Source organism: Chelonia mydas, chromosome 1 (assembly GCF_015237465.2).
Source record: "Chelonia mydas isolate rCheMyd1 chromosome 1, rCheMyd1.pri.v2, whole genome shotgun sequence".
Lineage (NCBI taxonomy): Eukaryota > Metazoa > Chordata > Testudines > Cheloniidae > Chelonia > Chelonia mydas.
In genome coordinates, this window is record NC_057849.1 from 173,302,413 (window position 1) to 173,315,418 (window position 13,006).

General features: G+C 39.8%; 1 protein-coding gene and 1 long non-coding RNA gene across 2 annotated transcripts in view; one reads left to right on the plus strand and one right to left on the minus strand.

Moving 5' to 3' along the window:
* LOC122464106 overlaps nucleotides 1–13,006 on the minus strand; it is a 78,299-nt gene that overhangs the window by 24,954 nt on the left and 40,339 nt on the right. The gene's annotated exons all lie outside the window — the stretch shown is intronic.
* Nucleotides 1–13,006, plus strand: part of SAMSN1 (SAM domain, SH3 domain and nuclear localization signals 1) — a 114,517-nt gene that overhangs the window by 8,396 nt on the left and 93,115 nt on the right. The window contains exon 2 of the mRNA XM_043538352.1: nucleotides 1,954–2,091. Coding sequence (XP_043394287.1) covers nucleotides 1,954–2,091 — 138 coding nt within the window. The remainder of the gene's footprint in view (nucleotides 1–1,953; nucleotides 2,092–13,006) is intronic.

The following is a 13,006-nucleotide window of genomic DNA, read 5'->3' on the forward strand; positions in this document are numbered from 1 at the left end:
TCCCTGGCAAGAATCCCTGGCAAGAACAAGCCAGTGAACAAGAACAATGAATATACTATGATCCTCATAGCATTGAACTTGCAATAGTCATAGGTCATTTTTAACTTCTGAAAAAAGGTGTTGTCCATAAGGAGGTCAAGTGTAATTGGACTGGAATGGAAGCCTATTGTTCTGTTAAGACAAAAATATGCATTGTGGAAAATGTGAAGACTTTAATTTTATTTTCAATGAAGTGGACAGCCGTTTGTAACAATATTTGGTTATATCTAGAACAATAACATGCCATTGAGACATAGCTAACTGCCTTGCTTTGAAGTACACTGGGAAATCTGACCATTGGACTGTGGAAGCAGAAGACTTATGTTTCAGACCTTCATATGCGTAAAGGGATGTGAGGATAGCTACATACTGTTGTTGTTTTTATCTTGTTAGGTTTGGCTTACTGTTGAAAGTTCATTTTTTGATCATTTGATTGTGACTGAATAATCACAGATACATCTGTTGGCAATTTTCATCTTCATTGTGTGTGTATGAAACCTTGCAGTACTTACTCAAAGGAACAGAGTTCACATTCTTAAGAGCGAGAGCAGTATTTGGTTTTGCCAACTATTACAATTTTGTTGTTGACTCTCAACTATTGGATGTTTATCTTAAAGCTCTACATCCTGGTATCATGGGATTTTGTGACAATCTAAATTTATATTCAAAACCAAAAATGTGTCTAGCCTTGATAGTTTCAGAAATAAGCTTGAAAATGTGAAATCTAAAGGCTCAAAAGTCAGGATGCAAATATATATTTTTAAAAAAAATCTTACGGTTTTTAAGCCAACCTCATGGTTTTCTGGGGGTCTGACCTATGATTGTTGAATGCTTGGGGTTTGCAAGGTACAGAAAAGGGCAACAAAAATTATTAGGGGTATGGAACAGCTTCCATATGAGGAGAGATTAAGAAGACTGAGACTTTTCAGCTCGGAAAAGACACGACTAACGGGGTTGGTGGTGGTGGTGGGGGGGGTATGATAGACCACTATAAAATCATGATTGGTGTGGAGAAAGTAATAATGAAGTGTTATTTACTCCTACTCATAACACAAGAACTAGGGGTCACCAAATGAAATTAATAGGCAGCAGGTTTAAAACAAACAAAAGGAAGTATTTCTTCACACAAAGTATAGTCAACCTGTGGAACTCTTTGCCGGAGGATGTTGTGAAGGCCAAGACTATAACAGGGTTCAAAAAAGAACTAGATAAGTTCATGGAAGATAGGTCCATCAATGACTATGAGCCAGGATGGGCAGGGATGGTGTCCCTAGCCTCTGTTTGCCAGAAGCTGGGAATGGTGACAGTGGATGGATTACTTGGTGATTACCTGGTCTGTTCATTCCCTCTGGGGCACTTGGCATTGGCCACTGTGAGAAGACAGAATACTGGGCTAGATGGAGGTTTGGTGTGACCCAGTATGGCTGTTTTTATGTTGAATGCTTGGGCTTGGCAATACATTTTATTTTTCCCTTCAAGGAAAGCACTTAGCCTTCTTCAGTAAAGGCCTATATCAGAATCCCCTTCCCTTTGTCTGTGTTCACCGCTCTTTTCTGACAAATGAAAGAGAAATCTTTGCTTTTTTAAAATTCAGTATAATGGTTATTGATCCTTTTAAAATGGGAATTTCTGCTCAACCCTTTGCTTCGTTTCCAGCTATGGAACCTGATATTCAGTTTCCTCGGTGTCATGATCTGGGAAGCAAGTTCCAGCGTCCAGACATAATTTATTTTAAATTTGTTTATATATGCCACAAAAAAAAAAAAGTAATGGAAGTTTTGAAAGATGGTGTTCACCCTGGAGAAGCTCTGTGCTTTCACTGTATTTTATCCATCATAAAAGCTTCTGGCTTTCTTTTTCTGAGTGCATGTGTATAAATGCACAGCTGATGATATGTGCATCTCTGTATTTCAGGAAGGCTCCATGGACAGCTTGTATGAACCAGTCCAAGAGCACCAAGATCCCAATGAGACCATTAGCATTAGCAGCAGAGCTAGCACTCCACTGAGCACCTATGTGAAATGTGGACCTCCAGACAGATCTCTGTCTTTGGTGAGTGAAAATAAGTGAAGTGCCCCATGCACTTTCCTCCAAACCATTATTTTTCTTGTGTAAGCTTTCCAACAGAGCCAGCGTTGTTGTCTCAGCCTCAAATTTTAAATATCTACACTCCTTGGAACCTACCAACATCCTACTAAGGTTTTTCTCAGACCTTCATGCTTGTGAGATAGATGAAATGAGTGCTGTCCAGTCTTACAAATAGGACCCTAAAAACAGGTCCTGGGCTCTGTAGCACTTTGGACCTGATCCAAATCCATTGAAGTCAATGGGAGCTCTTCCATGGATGTCAATGAGCCCTTTATAATTAAATATCCATTATATAGAAAGACATACAATATAACCACAGACTAAAACCATAAGAAGAGAGATTGAGAGGGGTCTATGGAAAAATTATTTTATGGGCAAAGTATGTGATTCCCATTTAGTAGTAAAAATAATTAAAGGTGGGGAAGGAACTATATGGTAAAATGAAAGGGTTCACTGTATAATTAAAATGGAGAGCAACAAGTTGAACAAAAAAGGATTCCCTAAAAGGATGCTAAAGGAGGAAAAAAACAAATATTAACCCATTAACAAGGCTATATTTCTAACATACAGCATATTAAGATATGTACATTGGAATGAGTATGGATTCATAAAAAGATCACGTGTGAGAAGTTTGCTAGAATCTTTGAGTTTTCTACTGTGTATTTCCAAAAGCACAGATCAGCAGTGAACTAGGGAACAGACTGCAGCAGTATTTGGATTTCAATATAAGAATCACATGGTTAGAGTTGGCCACAAAATTTCCATTAAAAAGTCAATGGAAAATGACTTAATGGAGATTTTCAGACACACACACAATCTGTTTTCATCAGCATCTTCCAGGTTTTCCAAAACCCTAAAAAATAAATAAATAATAAACCTGAAGAAAAAATTGAGCAAAAACGGAAAAAAAAGTTGAAATTTTTGTAGGGGGGAAATAATTTCTCAACCAGCTTTACGTATGGTACATTGATTTGCAAAGTCAGAAATGTTGGTGTGTTAAGGAAGTCTTTTGAGATTGCAAATTAGCATGAGGTATTAATAACAAGAAAAAACTAATACAAACTAAGACTTTGGCATAGCAGAGAGGAGAGAGATAATAATAACAAAGTTGGAATTAGGCTCACTATTTACGTGCCTTATGAAAGATGTGCCTTCTAAAATAGCTGCATTTATTAATGCTGTGAATCGGAAGACAGAAAATAGAACAGAGTGGAAAAAAATTCAGGTTCTCTTTGTGTAAGATTAGTGATTTTTATAGTTAAGCGTAGGAAAGAATCAGGTTAATATTCCCACTCTTGCGTTGTGGATAGAGTAGTTGTTTCTCTCCACTCCAAAGGTAGCTCCATTTTGGACAGGTTGACTAGTTAGTAAAGCATTCTTGGGTACTCTAGGGATGAAAGACATGAGGTAAATGTAAACTGTTGCTATATTTTATTATAAATAAAATCAGGGTGACTGTAACCAGAGGCTTTCTGAAATTCAGCAAAGCCACCAAATCTATTACCAGACCTGGATTATTTCTCCAATAAGCGCACATGCAGTAAACTATTTGCACAATGCTTGGCTGTAAGATTAAAATAAAATATGTTGACTGTGTCCAGTATGAATCAACAGATGTTATTTTCAAACTGTGCATGTCATTAGTATGAATATATTTCAGCTGCCTCTTGAAATTCAGGTCACTGTGCCACTGTGTGTGGCCAAGATTGAAGTCACAACAAAGGGTAGCCAAACAAGGGACATGATCCCGCAAAGAGTTAATCCTGCATGTATCCTACCTACCATTGGACAGTGGGATTAGCATGGAAATTTGCAGGACTGGGCCTGAGGTTAGCAGTGATGCACGAATTGTGGAGACAGATTGGCCAGACTTAGTCTGTGGACCTAAGGTTAGCATTGCAGTAGGCAGTCTTCTCCACCCCCACCCACCTGGATCCATCTTCCATTCCTCTTCTCTTCTTTCTTGTTATCAATCTCAGCCCAGACTCTCTTCTATTTAAAATGAATTAGTGGTACTTTTCTCCCTTCATCCTGGCTTCTTCCAAAGACATTTGCATTGCACCTGGTGATTATGTGAAGGCAGAATGGCTCCAATTTCACAGAGGGTCAACACCAGAAAATGCAGAAGGAGGTTGTTTACTGATAAAATCCATGAGTCAATACCTTTTTAATCATTATAAGGGCCACAGGCCACTTGCAGCCTTAGTCCTGTTTTCCCACCTGACCAGCTGAGAGTCACCCCATCCCACTCCAGCTAGGGGATGCCAGCAGCAGTCAAAGAAGATTTAACCACATAATGACTCAAAGAGGAACCATTCCCTAATTGACTATCCAGTCTACCAACAAGTCATCATGCTTCCTGTACAACCAACCACTCTACCATCAGAGGCTGTGAGATGATGCAGCTTGTTGTTGTTTGTATTCCAGTAGTGCCCAGAGGCCTAACCAAGTTTTGGGTTTGATAGCGCTAGGCACTGTACAAAGCTAAAGTAAGAAACAGTCCCTGCCTCGTGGGTTAAAAACACAAAACAAAGGGTTGGAGAAGGACATAACACATCAACAGAGCAAACAAGAGGGATTGTTTGCAAGTGCCAAGTATAGCTCATGATTATTTTTTAAATAATTTGGGGGTGGATTTTAGAGGTTTGGATATTTTGATTATATTGGTACGAATTTAGTATTTAGGGCAGGAAAGGTGAGGAAAGAAGGCATGAAGGGATTAGCTAACAGGAAAGGTAAAGGAAGGCAGGGGAAGCATGGCTGCAAGCAGAAGCCATAGAAACAGATGGGGTGTTTTGGTGTTTGTGCGGGAGGGGACACCTAGGTAATGCCACAGGTATCATTGAGAAAGGCAGCAACTTTTCAGTGACCATCTTGTTAAAATTTGGGAGTACATTCCTTGCTAGGGACTGTAATGCAGAAGATGGGTGGAACTTAACTGTACAGAGGAATTTTCCTTTGCAAAGGGAGGTTTAAGTTTATCCAGACTTTCCATATCAGTGAAGCCTGGCACTGGTGAATATGCTGTCATTCTTTCTGCTGCTCTTTGTTTCTTATAAAGTGCCTTTTTTTAAGAGTAAAAGTAGACTTGCATGTGTTTTTATAACCTCTGGCAATTGAGAAAAGCCTTTACATTTCTGCTTTAAAAAGGAGTCCTTGAAATGTAAACACACTAAATAAATTGTTTGGATTTTTTTTCTTTCCCAAATAATATGTTGCCTTTTTTAATCCTTCAAGGTTGGTGCATTATTGGTATAATATATCATCAGGGCTATGACAAACATTTCTACTTAGTATTAATGTGTTTTGGTAATCTCTCCTTTCCTGCCTAACAATGCTCTCCCAATCATAAACACTATCTATCTGTGGCTTTGCAAAATAAATTGTGTTTAGAAAATCCACTCAAAGAATAAAGAGAAGTCAGAGCTGCTTGTGTGCAAGGAGGGAGAGTGCTGCTTTCATTTAGGGTTTATGCCAGCATAAACCTTTGCATAAGTACCTTGTGGCCAAAAATCTACTGGGTGATGACACTGCAAAGCAGATTTACTTATGCTGGTGGAGGGGTATAAGGGATCAGTACTTTCTGTACAAAGGACAGTGCTGGTTTGACAGATGGAGTGGCCAGAGCACTAAGAAGTGCGTTTTTGCAATTCCTCCTGTTGGCAGAGCTCCTGTGGAGCCCTGACGCAAATTAAAGCTGCTTCTACTCCTGGTGAATGGAACGTAGTAGTGGTATCCGCACCATCACAGGTGAATTACCTTTGAGGTGAACGGGGCTTGGCAGGCACAAGGAGGTATAATTTACACATCCCTCTGGCAGTTCTGCTGAATTTGACCCAAAGTGTTTCTTTCACTGTTCTTGTGATTTCATTTATCTTCCCAGGAGATTCATTAGACAGCACGCCTGTAGTAATATGTATATATTCATATAGAAATGCCATACAGATTATGAAGGACCTGATCTTTTGAGGTATGGAGCTCCCATGAAATGAAAGCAGTTAAAGGAACTCAACTTCTCACAGGATTGGACCCTAAGTTAGCTATTTGGGTGCTCTGTGCACATGTCCAGAAGAAGCATACCCGTGAGGTAAGATGCTGAGCATCCAGATGTTACAATTAAGTTTCCACTTTTGGCCTCTGAATGCAACAAGTGTGGTGTTTGAGAGTAATAACACCTTTTGAATATTATAGGATCCTGTCCATGGAGTCTGCCTATGAAAATAATATAGTTATGAAGGTCTGTTTTTATTCCCAATACCCAATGTCCTTCTACTATTAGTAATTTATATTGTATAGGACAGTGTTTCCTCAACATTTTCAGGTTGGCAACCCCTTATTCGAGGTAAACTCTTTTTTTGACCTTCTTATGTTTTCTATATAAGTCTGAATAAAAAATGTATCAAAGATAACAATAAGCAGAAACATAACCTACATGTGTTTTGAGAAGTTGATGGAGAATACTTGTTCTTGAAGAGTAAGGGTGTATGCGGGGAAGAGGGGATCGAAATTTTCTTTGCTTTAGATTGGAAAAACATTTTCAATGCCCCATTGGTTGAGAAACACTGCTATCAGATAACATTACCACTGAACATAAGTGAAAACAGATCCCTGGAGACTGAAATCCTCTGTGTATGCCCAAAACAGATGCGCACAGAATAGAAACCTTTTATCTGAAAAAGGCATAGAAATCAATTGACATTACGGAATACAGCAAAGGCAAGAATGCAAGCTTCCCCTGTCTACCCTGTCAATGTACTTCAGCCTTGACCAGATGGAACTACTTCTATCACTAAGGTCATATCTACCCTAGAAAATGTTTAAATGTGATTGTGAAACATAGCTGTAGTCTAATCAGAAAAGAATCTAATTAATCAGATTCTAATAAACTGAGTATAATATTGTTGATTTATGCGCATGACCAGCAAAAATAATATGTATACAAGAGAACCAAGTTTTAGATGAGGCTTTATCTGCCAGTGTCTGCAAATAAATGGTTCTTTAAGACGGCTCTGGCATTTTATTTTTCGCCTCTACGGAAAAGAGAAAAAAAAATTCGGTCACAACCATGTTACACAACCCTCTTTAAACATGATTATTCTTGTAATGTAATAATATTTCTGTCTCCATGTTCATTCAGTCTTCTCCCCCTCACCTGAGCCTGTTAGCCATGGTGCTAATTAGTGACAACCATGCTAATGTTTTTGTCAGACTGATACTTATGTTCTAGGAGCTGGACTTCGCAAAGCAAATTCAAAATTAAAATTACTTTTCCTCATAGGTTTGTGCCCACCTATAACATTGTAACATGTATGATATATAAACTCTTAATGTAATGAGGACACCTAACAGAGCTTATCCACTAGGTGGTACATCTATAGAGACAGTCACAACATCAAACTCTGTATTGAAACATTACAAAAGCACAAGAGTGAGAATTAAAGGATAGTGTGACAGTTGAACCTCTTCTGCCTTCTTCTCTTTCTCCCCTCCTCCCCCTTGATTCGGTGGGATTAAATCAGGCTGTCTTCATTATTTGACTAAATGAAAATAATCAACCTTCCTGACATAAAACTTTTGACTGAGCCAGACTAGAGAAACAGATGGGATTTACAGTTCATGTCCATTAGAAAATCCAAGATTTTAATCTGCAGAAATTGCACCAAAACATTGTGCACATTGCTTAGTGGGGTTTTTACAGCACACATAGATTCTCCACAAAAATCCATGCACAACGGTAATCAGAATAATCCACCATTTCAGCCCTCACCTACCCTTGTCACATATTTCAGTTTCCGTAAATGGAATATTTTAGAGCTGATTCACTTATGTTTCACCCCATTAAAATTCGGCATAGATAAAAATGCTGCTAAATCAGTTAAAAAATTGCATAGTCACCAGGTATTAATGAGACACTTAAACAGATTGTTGTGGGGGTTATTTTGTTTTGTTTCTTAAGGAATATTCAGTTCAGTAGTTAACTAAAAATAATGGCTGGATGCTGTGTCACTGTGTTGGCTGCAGAATCAACATGGTTATTTATAAAATAGTCTCTGGAAATGGAAACTGAGATTAGTGATGACGATTTAGCTGTAAGGCCTGTGGAAAAAATGCAGCTAAGGCCTATGTGCTATGGGTAATCTTCTTTGCTATTTCTAGCATGTGAGTTACTCATCTTGCAATTTATATGCAGCCATTAAGATTATTAACTGAGCCCATTTGTACTTCTCCCCCATTTTAAATTACATCACTCAGTTCCATTCTACTGGGTGCTCCCCTAAGCTTGATAACTTCTGAGCATTTTTACCTCTCTAGTGCTTTGTTTCAGGAGTCCATCTTTATTCAGCAATGCACGTGCTTAACTGCATTGCTGAATAGGGAGGGACTTGTGCATGTGCTTAAGTGCTATGCTGAACTGGGGCCTAGCAGAGCCCACATTATGTGTTATCGCTGCATGAACCTTCTTAAAAAGAGACGACCTGGAGTCAAAGTGTTTCTATTTGAGGGACCACCTCTCTCCGTACATTGCCATACTGCTGCAGCTGTGGCCAGAAGAGCTCCATCTTGATGCCCTTCACTTTAAAAGACTGGGGCTGGTGGTAGAGCATTCTCCCTGAGAGGCTCTTCAGCTGTGGAACAAGATTCCCCTTTCGGTATGAAACAGACCCTCTGGGAACACTGCAAGATGCATCTATTTGCACAGCTTGCTGCAAAGGTGGGCATTCGACAGGAATCAGTTTTGTAGACGGAGGGGAGTATTGTGTTCTGCTGGGTCTGTTTTTGTAATCTGTGGCAGGTGTGCCTAGAGCCTTTGATGGGCCCATTTTTTCTCTTTTGTATGAAGCTAAATACATTTAAAAAGTCACCTGAACCTTGTAACAGTTAACTCCCCCCGCCCCCGCCTTTTTTAAACACTGCCTAATTCTTTTCTTGTGGGAGTCTTGTCTGCCATAATAAGTGTTATGATTGTAGTTGTGCTGCCACGTTCTGCCCCAGATACGGAACTGTTGTGGCAAAACTTGTGGAGTTCCTCTGCTAATTGAAGCCACGTACGTGGTGTTTCAGGGGAAAGAGTTAGGGGCATATACCCATGCTTGCTTCCTTCGCAAACTTCTAAAGACCTACCCAGCCTGTGAAGCATTCTGACTAGAATGCTCCCACATGGTTCTGTGCTCATTTTGTACTGTGTTATGCTCCATTGTACCTGCCGTGTCTTTCAACTGTACGTTTGTCAGGGGAATGGCCTGCTAACTGTGTGGCTCTCTTCGCCGACTGCACAGCACTGGGCGCTGCAGCAATAAGAAGAACTAAAAGTTGTTTCAGTGTTATTTTGCATGTGTATGAATGGCAAAGGTGAAGGGGGCCTGAATGTCACTTGCTGAGTTTCTTTTTCAGAAATGGTATCTGGCCACTGATGGGTAACTGAGGTTAAAGTGGGAGGGGATCATAATGGGTATCTTATCAGTAGGACCCTACCAAATTCACAGCCCACTTTGGTCAATTTCATGCTCATGGGATTTTAAAAATGGTAAATTTCATGATTTCAGCTATTTAAATGTGAAATTTCACAGTGTTGTAATTCTAGAGGTCCTGACTGAGAAAGGAGTTGTGGGGGTTTCCAATGTTATTGTAGGGGGGGTTATGATACTGCTACCCTTACTTCTGTGCTGCTCCTGGTTGCGAAGCTGCCTTCAGAGCTGGGCAGCTGGAGAGCGGCAACTGCTGGCCAGGAGCCCAGCTCTGAAAGCAGCGACGCAGAAGTGGCATGGTATGGTATTGCCACTCTTACTTCTGTGCTGCTGGTGGCAGGGCGCTGCCTTCAGAGTTGGGTGTCTGGCCAACAGCCATCACTCTCCAGCCATTCAGTTCTGAAGGCAGCAAAGAAGTAATGGTGGCAATACTGCAACCCCCCTAAAATAACCTTGCAATCCCCATGCAACTCCGTTTTGGGTCAGAACCCCCAATTTGAGAAATGCTGGTTTCCCCCATGAAATCTGTATAGTATAGGGTAAAAGCCCACAAAAGACCAGATTTCAGGGTCCGTGACGCATTTTTCAAGGCCGCGAATTTGGTAGGGCCCTACTTATTAATGATGAATCTGTTGTTCCGTATTACCAGTACCTTCTATAGCTTAGTGTCTTACTGTCATACCTGATCAGCTGATTTATTTCTTAAAACCTTTGAGAATGTTTTCATCACAAAGACTTTTTTCATATATTTTCTGTCAGCTTGCAATTGCCAAGAATCTCTAGAGTTCCACACGTTCGTCAGCTACTGACCATGATATGATAGACTGCCCAGTATATCAGAAAAGTGCCAAATAACTTATCAGTCTTTCAAAGTTATTGCCAGAAAAATCACAATTTATCATTATACCTTCGTTAATCTGCAATATTATAATTGGCATTGGATTTCAGAGGCATTAGGGACAGAGCTAGTTGCCTAAACTGATCACCATTCTCATCACAACTCTAGAGGAATCAAGCTGTGCCAGGTATTTGTTAACTAGTAAGCATCAGAGGAACCCCCCTTTTTAAAAATTCAGTGGTTATAGTGTCCTCCTTTCAGAGTTATTTAATGAAAGCATGTAAGAAAGGGCTTTATTCATAAAAAAATGCTTTGAGGTCATGTGTGCGAGGAATTTATGTACAAAATACATCAGCAGTGTTCTATACTCTCAGGGAGGATTGTACTTACTAGCCATGAATATTTCTGCATTTACAGGAATACACATTACAGCTTTTTTATAATACTGATTTAATTTATATAGTAAATAAAAATATAATATCTGCCTCAAATTTTTATCTTCAAATTTGTTTGTAGGGATTTTAAATGAGACTGTGTTTTGAAAAGGGACTGTAAAAGTGACACCACGCAGTTTCCTACAGGCTCTCTCAAAGACTTCTACATTGTATTTGCTTCATTTGCAAGTGAAAATATGCTGTTTCTAATTGCCAACCCTGCAAACTCTGGAATCTGAAAATCAAGTTATGTTCTTTGTGCCTCATATATCACCAATAATAAAGATTCTGCAATTAGAATATAGCCAGAAATCTTGCTCATATGCTGGTGAGAATCCAGCTCCCTTCCACAGCTGCATTGATTTTGCAGTGCAAACAATAATTATTTATTTTTGTGCCTAAAGTAAGCCAGTCTGACTCAGCCATGACAAGAAACAGGTCTGTTCAGTAAGTTGGTGCAATTTTTACATGGTCTTTTTCAGACCACTACCATACTTTAAGATAAGTTAAGAACCAGACTGACCATATCACAATCAACGGCAAATGGTGACGCTCACTGACAGATGTGAAAGTGAGAAGAGGTGCAGATGTTGGCAGTGACCACCACCTTGTGACAGCCTCCATCAAGCTAAAACTGAGACATGTGGGTCCACCAAACAAGGGACATAGATGTTATGATATTGACAAGCTAAAGTCCCCTGAAATAGAGAAAGCCTTTGTTCTGCAGTTAAAGAACAGGTTTCAAGCACTTGCAGACCTTGATGAAGAGAAGGGGAATGCAGATGAAGTGGGACAAAGTAACAGCAATTTATAAACAGAGCAGTGAAGCCTAGCTTCAGGCAGAAGAGAAAGAAGGAGTGGATTACACCCAGCACATGGAACACCATAGAAACCAGACGAGCCCTGAAGAAAAAAGTTTTAGACACAAAATCCCAGAAGCTAAAGGACAAATACGAGCGGTATAGCAAGGCATACCGGGAGGTCAAACGCCTTATGAGAGCAGACAGACGGCATTATATTGATAATCTGTCAACACAAGCAGAGGGTGCAGCTGCTCGTGGTAAAAAGGGAACTGTCTACAAGATGACGCGGCTTATCAGTGGTAAACGGCAGACACCAACAAATACTCTCATCCGGAACAAACAAGACCACCTACTAACCAAAAAAGAACAAGAAATGCGCTGGACAGAGCTTTTCAAATAATTGCTGAACAGGGAGCCACCTAAAGAGGAAGCAAACATCCAGGAGGCAGAAGAAGATCTTGATATCAGCACAGACACCCCAACTAAGGAAGAGACCATTCAAGCCATCAAATCCTTAAAAAATGGGAAAGCTCCTGGCAAGGATAACTTGAACGCAGAATTGTTCAAGGTAAATCCTAAATTAGCAACATCTATCCTGCCCCTCTATTTACATCAGTTTGGAAAAGGGAAAAAGTGCCAGATGAGTGAACCAATGGGGTTATAGTGAAGATACCAAAGAAAGGAACTCTCAGTGATTGTAATAACTTGCGTGGTATCACACTTTTATCTGTGCCAAGCAAAGTATTGTGTAAGATCATAGTCCAGCATATATCAGAGGCAGTTGGTAGTGTTCTTAGAAAAGAACAAACTGGTTTTCAGAAAGGGTGTGGATATACAGACCAGATCTTCATTCTATGAAACATAATAGAACAGTGCTTAGAATGGCAATGGCAACTCTAAATACATTTCATAGACTTTGAGAAGGCTTTTGATAGCATTCACAGGACCAGCCTATGACACATTCTGTGGGCATATGGAATTCCTTTCCGTATAATCAACGTCATCAAAAGCTTTTATTTCAACTTTTCATGCAGTGTTGATCACAGTAAGCTCAGTTTTGAAGTCAAAACAGGAGTACATTAGGGGTGTGTCATGTCTACAATCCTCTTCAACATTGCCATTGACTGAGTAATGCGGTGTACAACAGAAGACAAGCCAAGAGGCATTAAATGGAAACTCTTCTCATCCCTCGAAGACCTGGACTTCGCAGATGATGTCGTTCTCCTATCACATACCCAACACCATATACAAGAAAAAATGACTCAACTCAACGCATTCAGCCAGCAAATTGGACTGAAAATAAACCATAATAAGACAGATATCATGACCTTTAATATT